We start from the raw sequence: 22,073 nt of genomic DNA, 5'->3' as shown, positions 1-22,073 counted from the left end.
GCAGGACTTTCGCAAAACACATTTATTTACGTTAGGTGCATTTCTAAATATATATTAAACTGAAACAAACAAAGATATTAAAATAAATGCATGATTACATGCATAAATAAATAAATCGATTACATATTAGATATCTAAAAAGTAGCAAATAACTATAAAAAAGTTGACTGCTAAACTCCAAAATATTAACAGGAAATTACGTAGCATCAAGTTAAACCTAAAATAAGCACATTCCGACAATTTATTTAACTATTATCAAGTTCAACGCTTATAGTATGTATTATTTTCATATTATTGTTCATCAATTTTATTTTATGTTTTTAAACATTAATAACAATAGTAACCATAATTAATGTTGATATTAATGAAGTAATAAACCATCCGTATTGTGTAAAGAAAATGAATTATATTTTTAGTTCATTTGACTGACTTTGAACTCTTAACAACATCAAAACTGAGCTGAATAAGAGTGGTAAATGTTATTATGATATCATTTTAGGCATCCTAGTGCCATAGCGGATTTTCTGCGGACTCACATCGCTTGAGACAGAGTTTCGATACTAGTGGTAGGCAGATCACAGATAGCACATTGCGTAGCTTTGTGCTTAATTCCAAACAATCAATCAACAATCACTATCATTTTGATATTTACCCATTTCTGTTTCAGTTGCTATTGTGAATACAATTCGTGAATGTTGCGAATTCAAGTAAGAAAGGCAGATTTTTTTTTTAACTCATATGACAAAAGTGTCATGAGCATAATATGGATTTACCGTTGAGATGCGTGTGGCTTTAACTGTCAGGTTTTGCATGCCATGACGTCACAGAATTTGTTACGTGAGAAAATAATGCTGATGTAGAAAGTGTTTAAAGGTAACCATAATGTTCAGTGAAAGTTTATTTCTGAGAAAACAAAATAATTCTTCTTCCAACCCTTACTTGTGTTTCTAACATCAAAACCTAAGATAAACTGAGAACTGATGATTTAGAGAGTTTACTATAGATACCATAATATGATGTGGCATAATAAAGTTTTTTCAGTAATATGTCAAAGAACATAAGAACGTCGTGTGTGTGTGCATGTATATATATATATATGACTTTAGTAGGGTTTGAATAAGTGTTAGTGATACTACACCATGGCTACAATATCCTGGAGTTGTTGTTTTTCTTGTCAATCAGTTCTCGTAAGCTGACGATGACAATTTACTCAATTTTCTTCAGGTCGTTTGGCTGTCTAAACTGGAATTGGAAGATAAGCTTTTTCGCAACAATATTTTAACTACCCTTTCCAGATAAATAGAAAACTTCCTTTTAAAGGGCGTCAAAACAGTTCATCAAAAAGTAATCTCGTTTTAGAGTTGGAGCTTTGACATAGATATTTTTAAAATCTGCTTTCTACCTCAGTTTTCAAATCTACACGTTCTAGGATTAAACATACTTCGTCTGTCTAACGTTTCGGCTACGTTCCACCATTTAATCCCTTCGTGATATTTCTATACTGGCCTGATGGAACAGAAATGACTGCGTGAATAAGATATGGAGGGAATGAAAGTAGAAACTGGAATAAAACGAGAAAAAAAAAGGCTTACAAATAACTAATTCTGGTATATCAAGGAAACCACCATCAGTTAAGCAGCTAATAGTTGAAGTATGAGATTCTTGTTTGGGATATTCATGTAAAGTACTTTTAAAAAACTACTTTAAAAATAGTTTTACAACTTAAATGCTTCACATCAGTTCAAAATGTGACGAGAACAACGTGAAAGGTAAATATGAACATATATATAAACAACTTGTGTCTTCATGCATGTATAGTTTTGATGGTTCTATTACGTGTTTTTACTGAATAGGGTGTTGTTTCCTTTATCAGAGGTTTATCGTTAGCTTCTTTATTTGTGAAAATCCTCAGTCTCTGGGAATCCAGCTTAATTTACTTGAAAAGTAAGTTCTCTTGTTTGTTTAACCTTCATTCTAAGTTTGTATGTTTCGCTGATGTTCAACCAGCATCTTATCACGTTATCATTGTTGGCGTGTCACTTTATGCAAGTATGGAATATCGCCTGCAGCGTCTGCCATTAGTTGCCGTGGCAACAGAATCATGTTCATAAAAGGAAAGATGTATGGTAGCTTTACGTTCATGGAAGGTACATTTGTAACGACCGTTAAAACATGATATCTCGCTTAAGATCTCGCTGTCAATGTGGAAAACCTGGACTGAGTACAAGTGTGTGCAGCAAGCACGGATGTCTTATGTTGTTCAAGTTTCTTCTATTAATTCTCTAAAGATATTGAGATTCAACAATGAGCCTACAACACGAACTGTTGTTTGATTTTTCCGAAATATAAGAAGCTATAATGTGACATTATACAGTGATCAAAGTGGTTTAGGTAGTTCTGGATTTTCACTCTTGAAAAGGCTAGAGTACAGTGAATAATTTTGTTTAAAATTGTGTGTGGTTCAAATAAGTTCAAAATTATACATTTGTTTCTTAAGTATCTTAAACATGTGCTACAGAAGTACAAAGAGAGGAACAAAAGCTGCAATAGATTTGTTTATTTATTTACTTTTTAATGCAAAACTAAGTAATGGACTATCTACCCGTTGTCCATTAGAGAAATCGAAACCCTTTTTACTGCTGACCAGTGGGAGACACTTTATTGAAAGAGTTAACAAAGATATGAATAGATATGAACTATTTTAAAATATAATGTAATATTATGAAGAAAAGATGAATAAAACTGAATGATTAAAAAGGCTGAAGTAAACACACAGAAATAATTTTCGTTTATCTTTTTTAAGCAAACGGAGACAATATGGCTCTTCAAACAATCACCAGTTATTTGCACATAAGAAGCATAATCTATACCTTACCCGAATCTCACAATGAATATTATATTTCTTACAAAACTGACGTCATTAGCTAGTTTTTTTATCTTTAAAAACATAAGTGCATAAGACAGGAAAATGAAAACAAGAAATACTGGAAATCTAATTCGAGGTTAAATACACTGATCACTGGCTACAGAGAAAAATGTTGTCTATGAATATTTTTATAAATATATAAACTATGAAATGTAAATAATATGCGAGTAATTTATACAAATGTTTCAGGGAAAAGTAGTAATTTTTAATATATTTATAACGTCAACACATGTGGTTATGCATTAAGTTGGTCGACTTTCCATTGTTATTTGTTCAGAGAAAACGAACTTACCAACTTTTGCTTATTTTAATTTATTTACTACCAGCAAACTTTTACTTAACTTCGGAATTCAGCATTAATTTACTTAGAAAGGATTAGTTTGAACGGAAGCCAATGTTGTATTTTACTTACTCTAAATCGCACATGTTGTTGGTATCATGAGCTCCGATTGGTGGAAAAAAAAAAGTCAGAGTAATCCGCACATTCTAACTCTACTTTATCTGCTTAACGGGATTTGTACTGTTACGGTTCTGTATAAACACATCTTTAAATATTTTGCAGTAATGTGAGAATAGCTTAAGGAAGATTTGTGATATTAAACCAATCGACTTAAAGTCCAGTAATCGTATATACAGCGGAAGAGAAAAAAGAAAAGCAACTCTCCTTTCAAACTTCCTTATGTAATGAAACACATATCACTGCACTTGTGTGCAGCTTTCTCCTTCGTGTTCATTTTTACCAAAAGATGTAACTGCCTTTCCATAAGTAATCGAGCATTTAATTTTGTTCTATACAAGTCTGTTGTAGTATGTGTTAAACACGGAAATGCTCTTACGAGTGTTTGTATGTATAAAATGAAAAATACTTAAATCTCATATATAAAATGTTCATTGTTCCAAACGTACTCTCTTACTCTTTAATAATCGACAAGCACCCTGTCACATTATTCATCAACACACAACTATTTGTCTTACTGTCCACCGGCTCACAGAACTCTGTTTTCCTGTTCGTCAGTCCACAACATTTCTCAATCTGCAATTTAAGAAATCTTTAATCTCAAATCTGTCTGTGCTGTTAATACAATTTAGTAAATGTTAAAGAAGCATTCAAAGTATGGTTTAATATATAATAGAATCAGGAACATTTGTATGTTTCTGTAGTGATATTGTATTTAGGTCAAAATTTTATGTATTAAAATGAAAGATATTTGAATTTGTTTTAAAAACAGTTAAGGAATTCGTAATTGTGTTAACAGTAATGACCATTTTTACACTTTACACAGTATTTTCTGACGTAATTCTTTTCTGGTTTCATTAGGTATTCATTTCATGTATAATGCACATCCTGGGAATTTTGTAAAAGTTATATTATCGAAATCACGGTTAACTAAGACATTAAACTACACCCATTATTATTTAATCTTTCTTATAGAAATTATATTAAAGTAAGCTTTGCATTTGTAATGATGTGTTCTTCTAATTTAGAAATACATTATTTTTATAATGTCGTAATATTCATTTTTCACTTTATTTCGTGTAATTGCTTTCGTGGCGTTTAATTAAATATTGTTCATATGTCGTACATTTGTGTTTAGTTTCATAATCTAGAGATTTATCTAATCGCGTTCTCACTGCTTAGCAACTTTAAATCAATCTCAGTGAAATAATTCACTTTTACTTAATTCACACACAGTCTCTTAAGTCTTTATTATTATAAACCAGGTGTCGGTAAGGCAATGATAAGTTTGTGAACTTACAATTCCAAAATTCGAGGTTCAAATCTTTGTGGTGGGAAGACCGAATATAAACCACTGTATGTTTTCTGTTAAAAACAAACCAAACTTAAACTAAAAATTCTTTCTTCTTCCTACTGTTCTAGGGAATCTTTTCTTAAAGAAAGAGTATCAAGTGAAAAACAAAACTAATAATAACTGTTAGTCTACTGTGAATAATAATATGTACCTTATTTGATACAAACATGGCCTTAACTGTGTAAGTAGTAATTCAAGTAGATTTTCAAAACGAAATCTGAGCTGTTTTAAAAATCTAATAATGTATATAAGTATTTGATATTCTAGTTTTAAGCAAAAATTTTCCAATTACCACAGAACAGGAAGAAGGACAATAACTTATCAACTTTTAACTGAAAACTTCAACCTTCTTTTAACCTGAAAATATATGGAGTTGTCGTTGTTCATGTTATGTAAACGCATTTAAATCCATTCAGGAATATAAGAGTAGTGATATTCTAACAGTTAGAATAGCTATTTTGAAAACTTTAATGGACTGTAACTGCTCTTACAGCGAAAAGGAAATAACTTTTTGGCTTCTATGCTGAGGCCTTCTTCCATTAAGATGAATATAAACCGGAACGTCGCATTTTTTTTAGTCAACAGACAGTTGCAGTCCATTAAAGTTCTCAAACCTAATATGTCTATCCCGCTTGAAGTTCCACTGTAATAGCATATACAATAGCTGTGGAAGTATTCCAGATATGGCCAAAAGTTCGATCCCATATATAATCACGGCACTGTTACTCCATGTTTAATTTTGGATGTAGTCACTAAAGTACCTCTAGAAAACTTTTAAAACTGCTCAGTGTTAAACATTTGATTAAATATTAAGCATTCGCTGTCTTTAATAATAGGTTGTCGTTGTTTTTAAAGTTACAGAGTACTGAAGTAGTTCTTTATATTTTTACCCCAATCCTTCAACTATTTAGGCTTAACTTGGAAGCAGTAAAACAACAGGATCTTGTAATGAATAAAAAGCATAAAAATCTTCGGCATGAAGCTGGACACCAAGATAAAGTAAGTAGCTTTAAAATAAAGTATAAATATATATATATATATATTAATTTGGTGTTACAAGTAATCTTGTAGGTTTATACGCACAGTATCTAAAGTGATTCACTTTCTTGTTAACTGTTGAATTCCTAACTTTCGGTACTTTGGATATTGGGGAAACAAGAACTTGAATTTAAATATATAGCGACGTTTGTTCATTTCAGTCGGCATGTCTAGTTTGGTAGGGCGCTCGTCTTGTAATCCGAGAATCGAGGATTCATATTTCCGTCACATCGCACCTGCTCGCCCTTTCAGCCATGGAACCGTTGTAATGTGACGGTCAGTACCATTATTCGTTAGTAAAAGAATAGCCCAAGAATTGGCGGTGGGTAGTGATGACTAGATGCCTTTCCTCTAGTCTTACACTGTTAAATTAGGGACAGCTAACACAAACAGCCCCCATGTAGCTTTGCGCGAAATTAGAAAAAAAAACAAACAATCAAAATATTTTATTGAGAGTGCACTAATACGATATTGTTCGACCCAAAACTTTCATTATAATTATACCCCACTGCGATTTTGAATGAGGCACAATAAAGCTTGGACTTCAAGGTGCTTGCCAGATAAAAGACTGACTAGAATATAAAATAAATACAGAATAAATATTTCTACAATAGAAAAATAATTTACTTCTTGGTTTTGTTCTCAATTGGAGTTTTTTAAGTTTATATAATACTTGTCTTTACGTGACAAATATGCAAAGCTAAAACATTGAATGTTTTGATGTTTTTGTTATTTTTATAGTTACTGGATTGGTGTTCTAACGTTGCATGAGAAAAAATTACGTATTCTAGCGAAATATTTATTTGTATATGAACCACTAAACATCAGCTTACGTGCCGGAAAGTACGAAAGTTAAAAACTGGCAAAGTAAAATGCCAATCTAGACAAAATACCAACTTTTGTCTATCCTTCAATTGAGCTGTGAGCACTCATGCCATCACCGAAAGATTAGTTCTTCAGTAATCTGACTATTCTGCGGCAAAGCTACGTATGTATTGATCTGACAGTCTGTCAGGAAGGCAGTCTTCAAATCTTCAAGTTCTGTTGTTTTTTCTATAAGACGTTCTATTTAAAATATTATGATTATTTTTTAACCTCTAATGGGAATCAGATTTCTTTTTCTGATAGGTTTATCGAGCATTTTACATGAGAAGACAAAATATGATCAGTTTCAAGGACATTTATCAAACCAGTAAACATGTATTAATTTTCCTCCAGTCTCAGGCATAACTGTTTTACAAAGTGAGTTGAAATAATTTTCTTTCCAGAAGACTTAGTTCCTTTCACGTAAACTTTCTCCCCTTTTAATCTTATCAGGACTTCTCTAACTTCATAATTAAGTAAAACGGGTGGAAATATAACTCTTAAATATTGGTGCGTTTTACAGTGTAAGTAAATCTCACTATTCGTTGGTAAAGAGCAGCCCAAGAATGGGTGATGGGTGGTATTGTTTGTTTCTAATTAAGCACAAAGATACACAATGGATTACCTGTGCTCTGCTACCCGGCATATCAAAACCCAGATTATAGCGTTGTAAGTGCGCAGACATATTGCTGTGCCACTGGAGGGCAGGACGGTATTGACTAGCTACCTTTCCTCCAGTCTATCATTTCTGATTTAGCGTTACGCGAAATTAAAACCAATTGTCATATAATGTTGGTCAGTTATATCAATAACACTGTGGAACACTCATTTTGTTGCATTTAAAAAAAGACCTTTCTATAGTCAATTTGAGTGTGTTGATTTCAAATCTGAAGTCGGTTTTTTGTCTGCAAGCTACAGATTTTATGCAATTTAACATTTTTATTTATTTTTTAATGTTTCGTTATTATAGGAAATTATAGGAATAGCTTATCAATTTGTTTGTGTATTTTATTCAGGTAGGAATTTGCGTTTGTAACTTTTACGTTTGTACACTTCATCTGGACAATCTCGTTTAATGCTCCAGCAGTAGTCAGCCATCATACTTTTGTCCCAGCGCCCTTGGTAGCGTTCTTCCATGACCTTTAGGTCTTGGTGGAATCGTTCTCCTTGTTCGTCACTCACAGCCCCCAGGTTGTCAGGGAACTTATCAAGGTGGCTGTTCAAAAAATGGACGTGAAAATGCTTATACATGGTTTACGCAAGTTCACATTTGTACAATTTCATTAACCTCAAATTGCATACAAACTAGAGCTTGTAGAGAAAAACTAATTTCAGATTTGAAATCAGCGCCTAAAACTCCTTCAGAATCAGTTAAAATATCCAATGTAACTCAAAGTTACTGAAAAAAGTGTTCCCCAGTGTAACCTATCACCAAGTGTTTTAGTTGGTTTCATAGTTGAATACTACTTAATAGCACAGAATAATAATAATAAAACTGTTAGAAAGGATAAATAAAATAATCTGATGAGAGTTTATTTGTTTTAAATTCTAATCTTTCTATGATAATTACTTGTTCAGGTGTTTCAATGCATGGAATGGTATAACTAAAGCCAAGATAGGAGAAACTATCGTAGTGTAGGACGGAAACAGCTATCTAGAATATTAAAATGTTTGTTCTCTGTATTTTCAGCACTTTCTGCAACAAGTAACCAACACATCTTTAGTTTAAGGGTAAAATTTACAAACTTTATTAAATTTTATTGAAACATGACTGTTTTCTTCTTGGGAAACTTGGATTCAATCTTATTTTTCGATTGATTGGGAGTCTTTGACATTCAAAAGAATTAGAAAGTTAGCAACAATTATAAAAAGTTATTTTTAGTTTTTTCATGACAAATTGATATGTTTAATCCATATCTTAAGATGACTTTAAACATTAAATAATATTTTAATATGTGATGGTGGCAACCCTTGAAAAAACAGGTGCATTTATGTATTGGATTTAGATAAGGTAATTTGTTATCTGGATTTATATTAGCTGTCATTTAAAATTGCAAATATTTTATGATGTAGGAAACTGTTCATATTTAAATCAGAGTTAGAACAAAGAGTAAGACAGTTCTTTAATATTAGATGAGTTTCTTCTAAATATTTCACGTACTTTTTATATAAAAGGGAAAAATGGCGTTCGCATAAAACATAATTCTTAAAATTATATTTTTTTAGGTTCAGTACGAGAAGAAATATTGGAAAGACGTGAAAGCAAACGAGACTCCAAAAGAAAGCTCAAAAGTGAACGGTGGTGAAGGTATGTTAATTAATATTTACATGTTATTCATTTATTTTTGGAGTCAAGTGTGGTATTGGGATTAGAGTGCCCTGATGATAAATCCGGTGGTTCCCTGTATGTGTCTCGTTGTCCCAAAACTACACCTTTAAGTTTCAGCCATAAACGCGCTCTAACAGATGACACCTAATCCTACAATTCAGACAGAAAAAAGTAGTCAACTGGTTATTGGCAGATGCTGTTGACAAGCTTTCTTCCCTCTAGTATATGAGATCAAAATTGGGAACAGATAAGAGCATACAACCTTTTTGTATTTTTGTTAGAATATTCTGAAACAAGCACAAAAACCACAAGTTTACATATATATGTATATTATTTTATTTGATCTTTAATAAAGATATAGCAAATGTGTAGAACTACAGTTGTTCTTTGAATGAGTACAAGAATTAGTAAATTAATGGAAAATAACTTACATATAATAAGTCCTAGAAGCTGGATTTCATAAAGGATCTATAAACTTTACATCGTATGGATATTTAAAATATGTTCAGAAAGCAAACAAGCAATAATTTAGCTATAATATTTTCTAATATTATAAAAAATAATTATAAAAATTAGAAAAAAAAAAAATTAGAACTAAACATGATTAGCTACTCTGATAACCAAAATCAAATATTTTACAATAAGCGACCAAAGCTTCTAGACTTGGGAGATTATATTGAAGCAGTGAATGCAATAAAGGAGTGGCAGTCAAATCTTACACCAAACATATTAGAACAGATCCATGATTAGCAGAGCTCAAGTTTTATTTTGTTTTAGCAATTTTGCCTGTCAGAACCATATTTAAAAACAGGTTAAATTGAAGATTCGGTTTACATTTATTAACGGGGTATGTAGAAAGCTAGCTACAGTGATCATTTCCTTTATATCCAGTGCATTGACCACACTTAAGGAACAGCCATCTACATATCTCATAGAACAGTCTTCCACAGAGTATATTTTCTTGTTTCTGATGTACACTACTAACTAATATATCCCTGATTTTTCTACCATTTGTAGGATTTGATCCTTATTCACAGCTGACGAAAAGGATACATAAAACTTCAACGAGCCCTAAAAAAGAATATTTTTCTTAGCCTTTTTTCTCTTCATTTTAATGAATAAGTTATAACGACATGATTTTATGACAAAGAAAGAAGAATTCCTATAACCTGTAAGATTTTCAAAAATAGACCTTTCTTCATCAGAGGGGAAAGTAGGATTTTAATGGTGTAGTCCTACCCGCGGCAACTGAATGAATTAGCATATCCCTTGAGGTGTTAATAAAGTACTCCTGCTTGCAATAATTTGATGGACTAATCCTACTTATTGCATTGAGGTTTCCCTTAGAGGGGGAAAGCATATTGTATTACCCATGTTTTATTTTTCTTCTCTCCAATAATTACACGTTTGCGTCACTTGCTTTTATCTAAACCGATTGTCTTGAAACATAAAGGACGTTCAATAGGTTCAAACAATATATATATTTTTATTTATACGTTACTTCCGGATCAAGAAGGCCCAAACTCAAAGATTACTATAACATGATTTTGCCTGCAGTTTCTTTCATATTTCAATCAGTCTATTGTCTACTGTGTAACTTTGTACTTAATTACAAAACATCAAACATTTCACAATTATACTCGAGCGTAAACGCGTCAGTTGGAATGTTCTTCTATTGCCTTAGAACTTACTTCAACATGGTATTTATGGAAATAAAACACGATTATAACACCAAATTTGTATATATATTTTATACTGCCCCAGTGCATCTGCGGACTCACAATGCTAGAAACCGGATTTTGATACCCTTTAGTAGGCATAGCACAGATAGCCCACTGTGTAGCTTTGTGTTTAGCGTCAAACAACAGCCATAAGTGTGAACTACTAATCAAAGGAAAAGTTGCCACTGAGCAGAGCAGTATTACCTATCATCTGTCAACAAGTGAGTTACTTTAACCAAATAACGGGATTTTATTATTACGCTTCTAACGTATTCATAGGTCAAAGTGCAGAGAACAAAGCACAAATGCTCGCCAGTTCTAAAATCCACAGTCCTACCACAGGGTAAAATAGATCCCTTATCAACTAGAAAATATGTGGATTTACTGATTTTTTTCCTCTTATCACCATCCCAGATTTGCGCTTCGTTATTTAAGATTTCGGTACATTATAAGAGTTACAGCTGCATTCCACTATGGGATTAGAATAGCCTATTTGTTGGCGGTGGGTGATTTTGTCTAGCTGCTTTTTTTCTAGATTATCACTTTAGAATTAGACGACTAATGCATATAACTTTCAAGTACTTTGGGGCAAGAATCGATATACAAACTGTTGTTAGCATTTAGCTAATTTCCGTCAATGAATATATTATTAATTTAACGTAACTCGCTCGATAAAATCATTCTTGATAATTTCATATTCGGTTTGTTTGACAAGTAATGTATGGTGGAAGTTTAAATAAGCTTAATAGAACGTGACGAATTATACACATTTAAAAAATTCGTACTCAGTTTATCCCAGTTTCAACGTGATTAAAATGTTCTGATATACGTTATTAATCAAACTAGTCTTTGTTCTGTAGCTTGCACTATAGATCTAATCGGAATTGTTGTACCATTTTACTGGCCCTGGTGTTAGCGATAAGACTTAAGCTTAAATTTCTATTCTAAACATGAACTTACTTTCGGTTCAAGCATCATTGTTTGCCAGGATGATTCCTGTACCATTAATCAACCCGTACATCTCTGAAGCCTCTCTGTCTGATTATCTGCATGCACAATAATGAGCAACAAGTTTTCTGTCACGGAACTAATACATAATAGAAAGAGACGCCTTAAACGTATGAGCTGTATGAACTTCTGAAACAAGAAAAAAGTTGGATTCAATATGCGTTTCACAGCTAATTAAATCATTAACTTTTTGTTATGTGTCGAACTAAGGATCATAAAAAGATTCGTTGTATGCTAGTTAATAGTGTGATATCGTTAATTATATTTATTACAATTTCTTTACTTCACGTTAATTGTACTTTCTTCATTTTCTGGCCCGCCATGAAAGTCTCATAAAATCGGAATAAATTAATTAATTTCGAAAACATACAACATTAGATTTATTATAGTGTATAGTCAGGTAGTGAATATCTGTAGCTCTAACACAAAGAAAAGAAATCTTAGCAAAATATGTCTATCAACATGTAACTTGGATAATGAATGTTACTCACTACGTGGCGTTCGGAGCATCACAGAATCTGGAATCACAGAAGTTTAAGCGGTAATTAATCTAAACCATTAGGATTATTACACTACGTGTTGCACTGTCTCCTTTATTTATACTACTTGAAGTGTTTAACGAAATGAATATCCTTTACTCTGGAAGCTAGTCAATATGGTAGTGACATTAATATATTCTACTGTAATATCTTAGGTTACGTTCGAATTTAGTTGTGAGCAGAATATAATTCGACTGGTTATATTTCATGAGCAGAATGTACTTCGATTGATTATATTTCATGAGCAAAATGTACTTCGATTGATTATATTTTTTATGACAGAATGTACTTCGATTGATTATATTTCATGAGCAGAATGTACTGCGACTGGTTATGTTTCATGAGCAGAATGTACTGCGACTGGTTATATTTCATGAGCAGAATGTACTGCGACTGGTTATATTTCATGAGCAGACATAAGTCAATTTATAAACTAAAGTTACCGTAAATCATTTTTCTTTTGTGAGTTTCAATTTTTACGTGATGAATAACAATTATTTTACACATTATTTAAACATTCAAATATACGTATGTTATTTACTTCTTTCTTTGTTTCTCATTCACTCTAGCAAAGAAAACCACAGACACAACAGTTAAGGTTAGTATTTGTGATTTGTTATTTTACTGAATTTTTGTTTTAATTCTGGTTCATATAAACATTGTGAATAAATAAAATAATGTCTAAAAGTTAGTATCATTCTTAAAATAATCACAGGGCATGCACATATAGTAATTATTCTGTTCAGACCTTACTCAAGTTAGGAAACGTTGAACTCGGTTTGACGTTTATTTAGGGATAAGTTTCAGTTGACTTTAAATATATGAACCTGCTTGCATAATTCTGATTTCCAAAGAATGCCACAGATCTGAAGGTCAGATTCTACTCTTAGATTATGCCCTATTTTATAGAGTTTCTAATTCTGTTTCCATAACTATGATAATTATACGTAATAAATTTGTAAACATTATATATATTTTTCGTAATTCTTAAGTCATTGTTTTCTTATAATGAAATAAAATGTTCAATAAATATCTTAGTTTTTTTTAGGCCTTTTCTAACTAACAATTACATGAGTATAATGGTAAAATAATGTTTCTTAAGCTCCAGTGTATTAGAAACTCCATCTTTTACAAAACAAAAGAAAGACATTTCCTACTATTCCATTGGTGCGTTTTATATTACCACCAAAAGTATAGTAACCAGCGAATATACTCAACTCATGGTTCCATTCAGTCTACTTCTTATACTTTTCGATTCGGCATGGCTAAGTGGATAAGGCACTCGTCTCGTAATCTGAGGGTCGCGGGTTTGAATTCCTGTCACACCAAACATGCTCGCCCTATCAGCTGTGAGGGCGTTATAATATTCGCTCAGGCTCAGTATTTGTTGGTAAAAAAAGTAGTTATAAAGTTGGCGGTGGGTGCTAATGACTAGCTGCCTTCCCTCCCTCTCGTCTTGTCCCCGCTAGTACAGCGGTAAGTCTACGGATTTACAACGTCAAAATCAGGGGTTCGATTCCCCTCGGTGAGCTCAGCACATAGCCCAATAGGGCTTTGCTATAAAAAACACAAACCGCCTCTAGTCTTACACTGCTAAAATTACGGGCGGATAGCACAGATAGCCCTCAAGTTGCTTTGCGCGAAATTCAAAACAAATCTTATAAGTTTCAGTTTTCTAATGTGTTTGTTTAAGCTTTGGTTTTTATGATTAACTTTTTCTATAAAAAAAAAATGTTAATAATGTATACTAAACAAGAAAAATTATTTTTGAACAAAAAATTAATATGTTTTATAAAAGATTCATTATTCTTCCTAGAAATTCTAACTTGATGAAGGTAAACATGAAACTACAATTTGTAAACTGCCTTTCTATAAAACGGCATTTCAAATAATGGAGTAAAAAATAGAAAAGGAATATCCGCTTTAAACCAGATCGGTAGTTTTCACTTGAATAAGATTACTTCGTTCAATTCAATTGTTTAGTCAGCTGTAAATTTAACTGAAATTTATAAAAAAAGATGTTTGTTGCATCCTTTCATCAGAAATTTGTTCTTTAAAGTATATCAGTAGATGTAACCGATAGATTTTATAAGTGTCGATAAATAAGGATATTTATTGTCACTTCTTTAAACATCAGCGTATTAACCATTCTTCGCTGCCATGGTAATAGTGCTGTGTGACATTAATCACAACTTTTGAATAGCATTGTATTAACGTATTTTGCTACCAAACTCCTTATAAATGTTAAAATTAAAAGTTTCAATGTCTCTTTCAGAAATTTAGTTGTGACAATAAACATTGAACATTTAAAATTCAATCGCATTGTTAACATATTTTCTACTATTTATTACATAACCGTACTCGATTTCTTTAGTTCATGTATATCCTTATAAGAAGTTCTCAAATGAGCAGTTGTTGTCTGCTTAGACCAAAGCTTGTCAGAATAGGATCACGGTAATAAATGTCTAACTTTAATAAGGGTTTTAGATACACGGTGTAGAAAATAATGTTGTGGTCGCACAGGTGATGAATGTACAAAAGTCGCAAACAATACATGATTACAGTAATCTATCATCAATACCAATATATTATCACAAAAAATACAAAATAAAATGGAATATGATTCAAAATACACGGGTTCTTTATTTTAACTAATAGGGTAGATTTTGGTGTTGTGTTACCATAAGTTAACCAGAATATTATTGTGAAACGTTATTACTTTATTAGTTATCTCTCCTAAACACTGGTTCTTAAACAGCTGTGCTTATACGAAGGCCGTTTCTTTCTGATGTGTACCTAACTTTATTTAAAGATAAGTTTATTTATAGTTGTTTTTTAAAGATAAGTCATTTATTAGCAAATTGTCTTTTTACAAATAAAGAGCCATTATTCTTAGCACATAATTAACATTCTCTTGAAGAGTTTAAAATTTCCTACCAGGACTATTTCTGTAAAAAGTAATGCTAATTTTACATAACATCTTCAGAATTTCTATTAAGCTCAAATAGACCCTGAAATATCACCTCAATCTGTGATATAGAATAGCCTTTATAAGCTACAACTTTCTTTTTTTACACCTCGTTCCTCGATATGTCTGTCGTCTGAGCTACTAGGTGTGCATTCACCACATTACGTATTGAGAACAGTATTACTGCCTGTAATTTGATAGTAACAGTTTCTAAAGGGTTAGATGACAGCCAATTACAATATCAACTGCTAGCACGTAACAGTATTTTTCCCATTCAATTCATTTTAACCCAGTGAGAATAATCCCATTATATCCATATTTTATAGCCATTTTATCTAATGTTGTCATAATAAAGTCCATTAATGTGTGTAAACAGCAGAATGTCATTTATAATTTGTAGAACACATTTTTAATAAATATGTTTCAAAACAAGATACATTAATGAGTTGCTGTCAATAAACCTTACAGGTTTCATTTGATTTACTTTCTGTAGACAATAAACCTGGTAAAAGAGCCAAAGCATCACAAGGGAAAAGGAGACGATTTTATCGTGTATATAAATGGGATAAAACCAAAGACAGTATCTCAAGAAAAAGAAACTGGAGACTCTTCCAGAGCTGCGAAAGTAACCAAACTAGTAGATCCTGGTGTGGGTGACATGGAATCTCTTATTGAAACCAAAAACAATGAAATAATTCACGAGATAAAAAAGGACTTGTGCACATCTAACGCTGATTGCAAATCGGGTAAGTGGTAACGAATAAATTGGAAAAGTATAAACGTTTATCTTGTTAGAAGTACCTTATTTGATGAAGTTATTGAAGTAGTTAGAAGTATACTATACGTATCTCAGAACAGCTGGTATGGGTATTAACACTTTTATTGATAAGGAGAGAACAATGAAGCAGCTAATTTATATTAAGAACATCTTATAATGGAAGTAAATATAGTCTAAATAAAATATCAAAATGTTTGCGACGGTATTTAATGAAAAGCAGACGAAACAGTACACGGTGATTTAACACTTTAACGAGATCGTTTTCTGAACACAGATACGAAACCGTTTCTTCTTTGATTATAGCCCATTCTTCGAGGAGTGCAGTTTGTGTTTCCTTCACAGATAGTGATAGAAGTCTACTCTAACAAACATGATATTTAAGCTCGTCTCAAAGGCAAACTACAGAACTGAAATGGTAAAGCTGCCATGCGGGAAAAATAGCGTTTACTTACTCTCTGAATGATATTAGTCCTTATATACGATTCAAATGAGCAAATGGTTGAATAGCTGCAACAATATAATTACGTCAGCTTTTACTGTTAGAAAAACACAATTAAAGTCAACTGCCTCGTGCGATTTTTTTCTGTATTGTCAATTGCACTTTTCAAGTGTCCCCAGATATCGTTTCAAACTGTAATTGTAGAAATTAGAACTCATGGCGTTTCTTAGCAACATATGTATTCCTTTTACATAACCACTGCTCATGTGCTCTGGCAGATTGCCAACAATAAACAATTTTTGATTAATAGGTACAAACCATTATGTTATTCTGAAGTTATTGACTTTCTTGATCACAACTATTTAGTGTTTTACAGATTAATCTCGTTATCGCTACATCTTCCCATGTAACACACTCAATATATTACTTTATAAATTGCATTTCAGCTCATGTTCATGTGGAAAAAAAAATGGGTTGTATAAACGTAGGAACGGGTCCTGAAAAATAGATTAATTCTATAATTATATATTTTATGAGAAGTATGAACAAATTCTTTAGACATAAAATTGTATTCTAATAAGTTCAAAATTTAAAGTTCTGAAATTCAATTCTTGAGAAATTATACTAATTTTATCGAATGTCTTATATGTATTATGAATAGCCTTGATTAACTTCTTAAAGAAATCATAGTACAATCTCATCGAGCTACTTTCTTCAATTATTTAAAAATTAATTTTCATATATTATTTATTTTTTATTATCAATGTATCAGTTTATTTACCATTTCGTGTTTCTTTTGTTTTACCACTATAAGTTTCTTGCAAATGATATTATAAATATAATAAAGGGGTCACAATAAGATTTTCATCTACAGTTTTTTATTTAGTTCACACAAAATGACATTTACAAAAGCTTAATGAAACGTTCTAGTTTGTAGACGTTAAAACCTCTATAAAATGTGAACTTACGTGTTTGATGTGTTCTACATTCAAACAGGATTCTGTTGCCAGAGTAAAAAATGGAAAAACATCTAAATGTCAAAAGGTTCAATTAGGCTTGGGTCGAAGATGTCGTGAAACTTGTATGTGTGGAGAAAGCCTCGTATGTCACTTTGAAGAGTCATCAGTTGAAAATAAAAGGAAAAATAACAAGAACCAAATTGGAATTTGTAAACTGCCGGAAACAATATCTCGTCGTTAAATACACGCCTACCTATAATAATTACGTTTTCCAAACCTACCTGCACTTGTTCATGATAATTAAAAATTTCCATTACACTTTGTTTGTTTTACAATTCCTCTTTGATTTGACTGATTCGTAATGTTGACGCAATCATTCCTCTGCTTGCCCTCACACACACTCGTGAACAAACATCTAAATATTCATCTTATTTTGTTAATAGGAGTCGATGATTTATCAGAGGAAATATTTAGTTTAGGTAGAGGAATAGTTGTATTTGTTTACTACTTCTAGCAGCATTAAAGCTGGTGATATCCTGATGAATTATTTTATATTTTAAGATTAATATCGAGATTTACTTGTATGAAAACAAGTAGGAGTTTTAGCCCTACCCTTGCTGATTGTTGTTTCTCAGTATTTTCAGTAGAATACCGTATAATTTCTTATGTTATAGTATTTTCAGAGTCTTATTATAAAACAGTGGTACAGGAAGTTATTAAATGTTGTTTAGATAAAACAATAAATAATATAAGTGTTAGTTGCATTTATTTTAGCTGCATGGAATATCTTAGTAAAAACACTGTACATTCTAATTATAATTGGTATATTTTCTATAGCGGACTTTTACAGTGTTCAAAATAGAGCAATTATAATGTGAACCTGTATAAATAAATTGCATTTCTATATTTTTTCTGAATGTTTGTGGCTGTGTAAAACTTGCATAAAATAAATGCACATTAGGTGTTTCATGAAAAGTGAATTTTGATAAAAAAAAAAACAGTAGAAGGAAGCTCAATACCAAAGGCGTAAGCTTACAGGTATTTTTGTAAAGAGCTAACTCAAGGGAAAAATACTTTGAAAGATTACTAAAATTGCTCATAAAGGCCACATTATAAGCAATAACAAAAAACAACAACTAATACAGAAATATTAGTAAATATTCAGAGTAAACCAGTTTTCATTTCAAGTAATTTCAGAAACAGACATTGCCTTTTAAAACAGAAATGTGTCAGTTAAAGGAAGAAACTATCAAGTTTATTGACAGATGGCACTCAGGAAGTCCTGCTTGCAACCCCGTGATGACGAGAAAACCCACTTTTAGAGAAAACTATTTAATTAAAAACGGCTAGTATGAGTTGAGAAAATTTTCTCAACCTATACCAGCCGTTTTTAAATATATATCTTGCTTGCAACGTTTACACAATTTCTCATTTCATTTGCTTTGTTACATGTAAGTCGTAATGTGAACACTTACTTTATCTGTAACTCATTCTAGACAAGTGTGAATATTATAAAAGTCTATCAATAGCTCATATATACTCTTAGTTATTTAATATTGGAATGTTGCTCCTTTGATATTAAATAGATTTCAAGTCAGATTTTTCAATAGTATATTTTTCTCAGCGCCATCGAACTACAGCTAATATTTAGGTTAACAGTGTTTATCAAAGGACATTAGTTACGTAGAATAATGAAATTAGCTTCTTGTCAAGTTGATACAACAATATGAAACAGCTAGTAATTCAACATGATTATTAAGACAGTTGATGTTGGTTACGACATCAGTTTTGCCTGAAGCATGATAGTGTTAATATCTTAAACAGAATAATAAAAGTTAAACTTTTAAACATATTATATTTTAAGCTTACTTTTAACTTATTTTCTGTTACAATTAAAAATAATCAATGGTAGTTTAAATTTACAATTAATAAATTAGCTAGTATCTCCTGTCAAAATAATCTCAACTTTCATCTAATAATTTCTATATCTAATACAAAAGTTCTAATACAAAAAGGTCATCAAAACTAATAAATGATACCAATATTACACGAAAACAATCTTGAGCTAAAAGTGACGTTAGAGATTTTACAACTAAATGAAGTTAAGCTATACTAAGAATTTAAAATTTATGTTGAATGACGTTCTCACAATTAACGCTTAAGTGAAATGAAGATCTTAAAAGTAATTTAAAGCTTGTGTAAAAGTATCAACCTGTGTAAACGAAGTACCCGTTAGAGAGAGGGCAAACTGAGTGAACATGAAATACATTACGAAATGATAACTAAACGAATAAAAACAGAACAATAATGTGAATGAAATTTTGCTGTTAGAATCTGCACGGTTGATACATAAAACAAGTTATTATAAAATGTATAATGGAGTGGGCGACATGATATTTGTAATAAGTAGCTGTTCTTCTAATTTTGTTTTACATTTATCAGTGTATAATATAATATGACAAATACATTGTGTGTATTGTGTGTGAAAAACTGTATGCATTCATATTTCAAATAAAGAAAATTCTTTGTGTTGAATTTTTATCTTTTCGATGACAGTAGAAAAGGAAATGGGATATTACAAAAAATAGTTCATTTTAGGTGAAACTACACGTTTTAAATCAGTCACTGCAGACGACTTATGTATCTTTCTCCACCTATCATATTAACCAAAGCATTAATCTTAATAAATAAAGCTGTTAATACTGGTTTTCGCCATATTTAGGTTAGGTTTGTACTAATAGATGAAGTATAGTAATTTCATGAATCATCCATTTGGAAGTTGATTCTTATTTGCAGAGTTATTATAAACCCATTCAACTAGAAAACAAAAATAAAAATAGTAATCTTTAGTAAGTGATCGTACCAATTCAGTAAGTGATCATATCCAGATTCTGAGAAGAAACAAGGATTTTAAAGTGGATTTCTCGTTGACTATTGAATCTCAAGAAATATTAATAACTATTCAGGAACTTTAGACTTGAATTAAAGCAGTTATTCCCTGTATAAATATCAGTTTGAATACGAATTCTGTAGCTTATACACTTATTTACAAAAACATACCATGTGGTTTATTGCCTTCGGCTACCATAACTTGCCCTCCCTAGTGGAACAGCGGAATTTCTGTTTGTATGAAGTTAAGCACAAAGCTACATAATAGAGCGTCTGTGCTCTGCTCACCACTAGTATTGAAATTCGGTTTCTAGTGTTGTAATTCAACAGACGTACCACTGTGTACTCGAGAATGATTGCGCCAGTGGTCGATTTGTCACACCTGTCATTATCAAAACGGTAAATTAGAATTTTCGGTCTGAGGCAGCTAGTCATCACCACCCACCGCCAACTCTTGGGCTACTCTTTTACCAACGAATAGTAGGATTGACCGTAACATTATAACACACTCACGGCTGAAATGGTGAGCATGTTTGGTGCGAGCGGGATTTGAACCAGCGACCTTCAGATTACGAGTCGAACGCTTTAACCCATCTGGCCATGCCGGGCTCGTAGTTGTTAGTCTTACAGATGTAGATACATTTATTATTAAAGTGAGTGTTTTTTGTTTTTTTTTAATGTCTGCAAATTTCTAAGCAACCGCATTATTGGTTTCATATTTGTCTTTTATCGTATGTGCTCTTATTCATTATTTCATATGTCGTATAATAAAATCCTATTTCTAACGTAATAAAACATGAACAAGAAACTGATATATTATATTTTACTGCCCTAGTTTGAATGTTATTTCTCCACTATGTTTTTCTCGCTGTTTTCAGTATCAGAGATGCAAATGTTTTGTTACATAATACTTTAAAGATATTTTCCCCTTCATAATACATTACGTTTTGCAATGGACTTTATCTTTGGTGTTGACTTTTTTCTTTGCATCCTTTGTTTGTTTTGGAATTTCGCACAAAGCTACACGAGGGCTATCTGTGCCAGCCGTCCCTAATTTAGCAGTGTAAAACTAGAGGGAAGGCAGCTAGTCATCACCACCCACCGCCAACTCTTGGGCTACTCTTTTACCAACGAATAGTGGGATTGACCGTCACTTTATAACGCCCCCACCGCTGAAAAGGCTAGCATATTTGGCGCGACGGGGATGCGAACCCGCGACTTTCAGATTACGAGTCGCACGACTTACGCGCTTGGCCATGCCAGGCCTGTCTTCGCATCCATGTAACTCTTTATCAGCAACGTCAAACAGAGATAAGCATCAATATTTCAGTAGCTAAAGACACATAATTACTAAAATAAAAAATACATTGTGCTCTATATATAAATTATGTACAACTTATAAATAAAATGAACTTGTCTGTTTTTGAAAGCCCTTAAAAAGACAATTTATTTCTGAAACACTAATCTGCTTCTTTTTGGCGCAGTTTTAAATATAAAATTAGAAAAAATTGCAAAATCGTGAAACCTATCACTAAGACTAATATAGAAGAAAAGTAAGTAAAAGTTTGATATTTTACGATAAACAAATTGTATTTTTACTGCAGTAATAAGAGAAGTTATAGTTAAGACAAGATTTTAATTTAAATGGCCAGGTGGTTAAGACATTCTAATAGTAGTCTGCGGGTCGCGGGTTCGAATCCATTTAACATCAAACATGCTCGCCCTTTCAGCCGTGGAGGAGTTATAATGTCAATCCCACTATTTATTGGTTTATAGAGTAGTTCAAGAGTTGGCCATTGGTGGG

General features: G+C 31.9%; 1 protein-coding gene across 1 annotated transcript in view; it reads left to right on the top strand.

The window, feature by feature from the left end:
* The window catches only part of LOC143223019 (uncharacterized), a 48,998-nt gene extending 30,555 nt beyond the window's left edge, over nucleotides 1-18,443 (top strand). Inside the window, exons 2-6 of the mRNA XM_076450373.1 lie at nucleotides 5,649-5,736; nucleotides 8,866-8,947; nucleotides 12,806-12,834; nucleotides 15,698-15,950; nucleotides 17,418-18,443. Coding sequence (XP_076306488.1) covers nucleotides 5,649-5,736; nucleotides 8,866-8,947; nucleotides 12,806-12,834; nucleotides 15,698-15,950; nucleotides 17,418-17,455 — 490 coding nt within the window. The 3' untranslated portion in view covers nucleotides 17,456-18,443. The remainder of the gene's footprint in view (nucleotides 1-5,648; nucleotides 5,737-8,865; nucleotides 8,948-12,805; nucleotides 12,835-15,697; nucleotides 15,951-17,417) is intronic.
* Nucleotides 18,444-22,073: the final 3,630 nt, after the last annotated feature.

The sequence above is a fragment of the Tachypleus tridentatus genome, chromosome 8 (assembly GCF_004210375.1).
Source record: "Tachypleus tridentatus isolate NWPU-2018 chromosome 8, ASM421037v1, whole genome shotgun sequence".
In the NCBI taxonomy this organism is placed as follows: Eukaryota; Metazoa; Arthropoda; class Merostomata; order Xiphosura; family Limulidae; genus Tachypleus; species Tachypleus tridentatus.
Note: the sequence above shows the minus strand (reverse complement) of the source record. Positions and strands in the feature narration are given on the sequence as shown.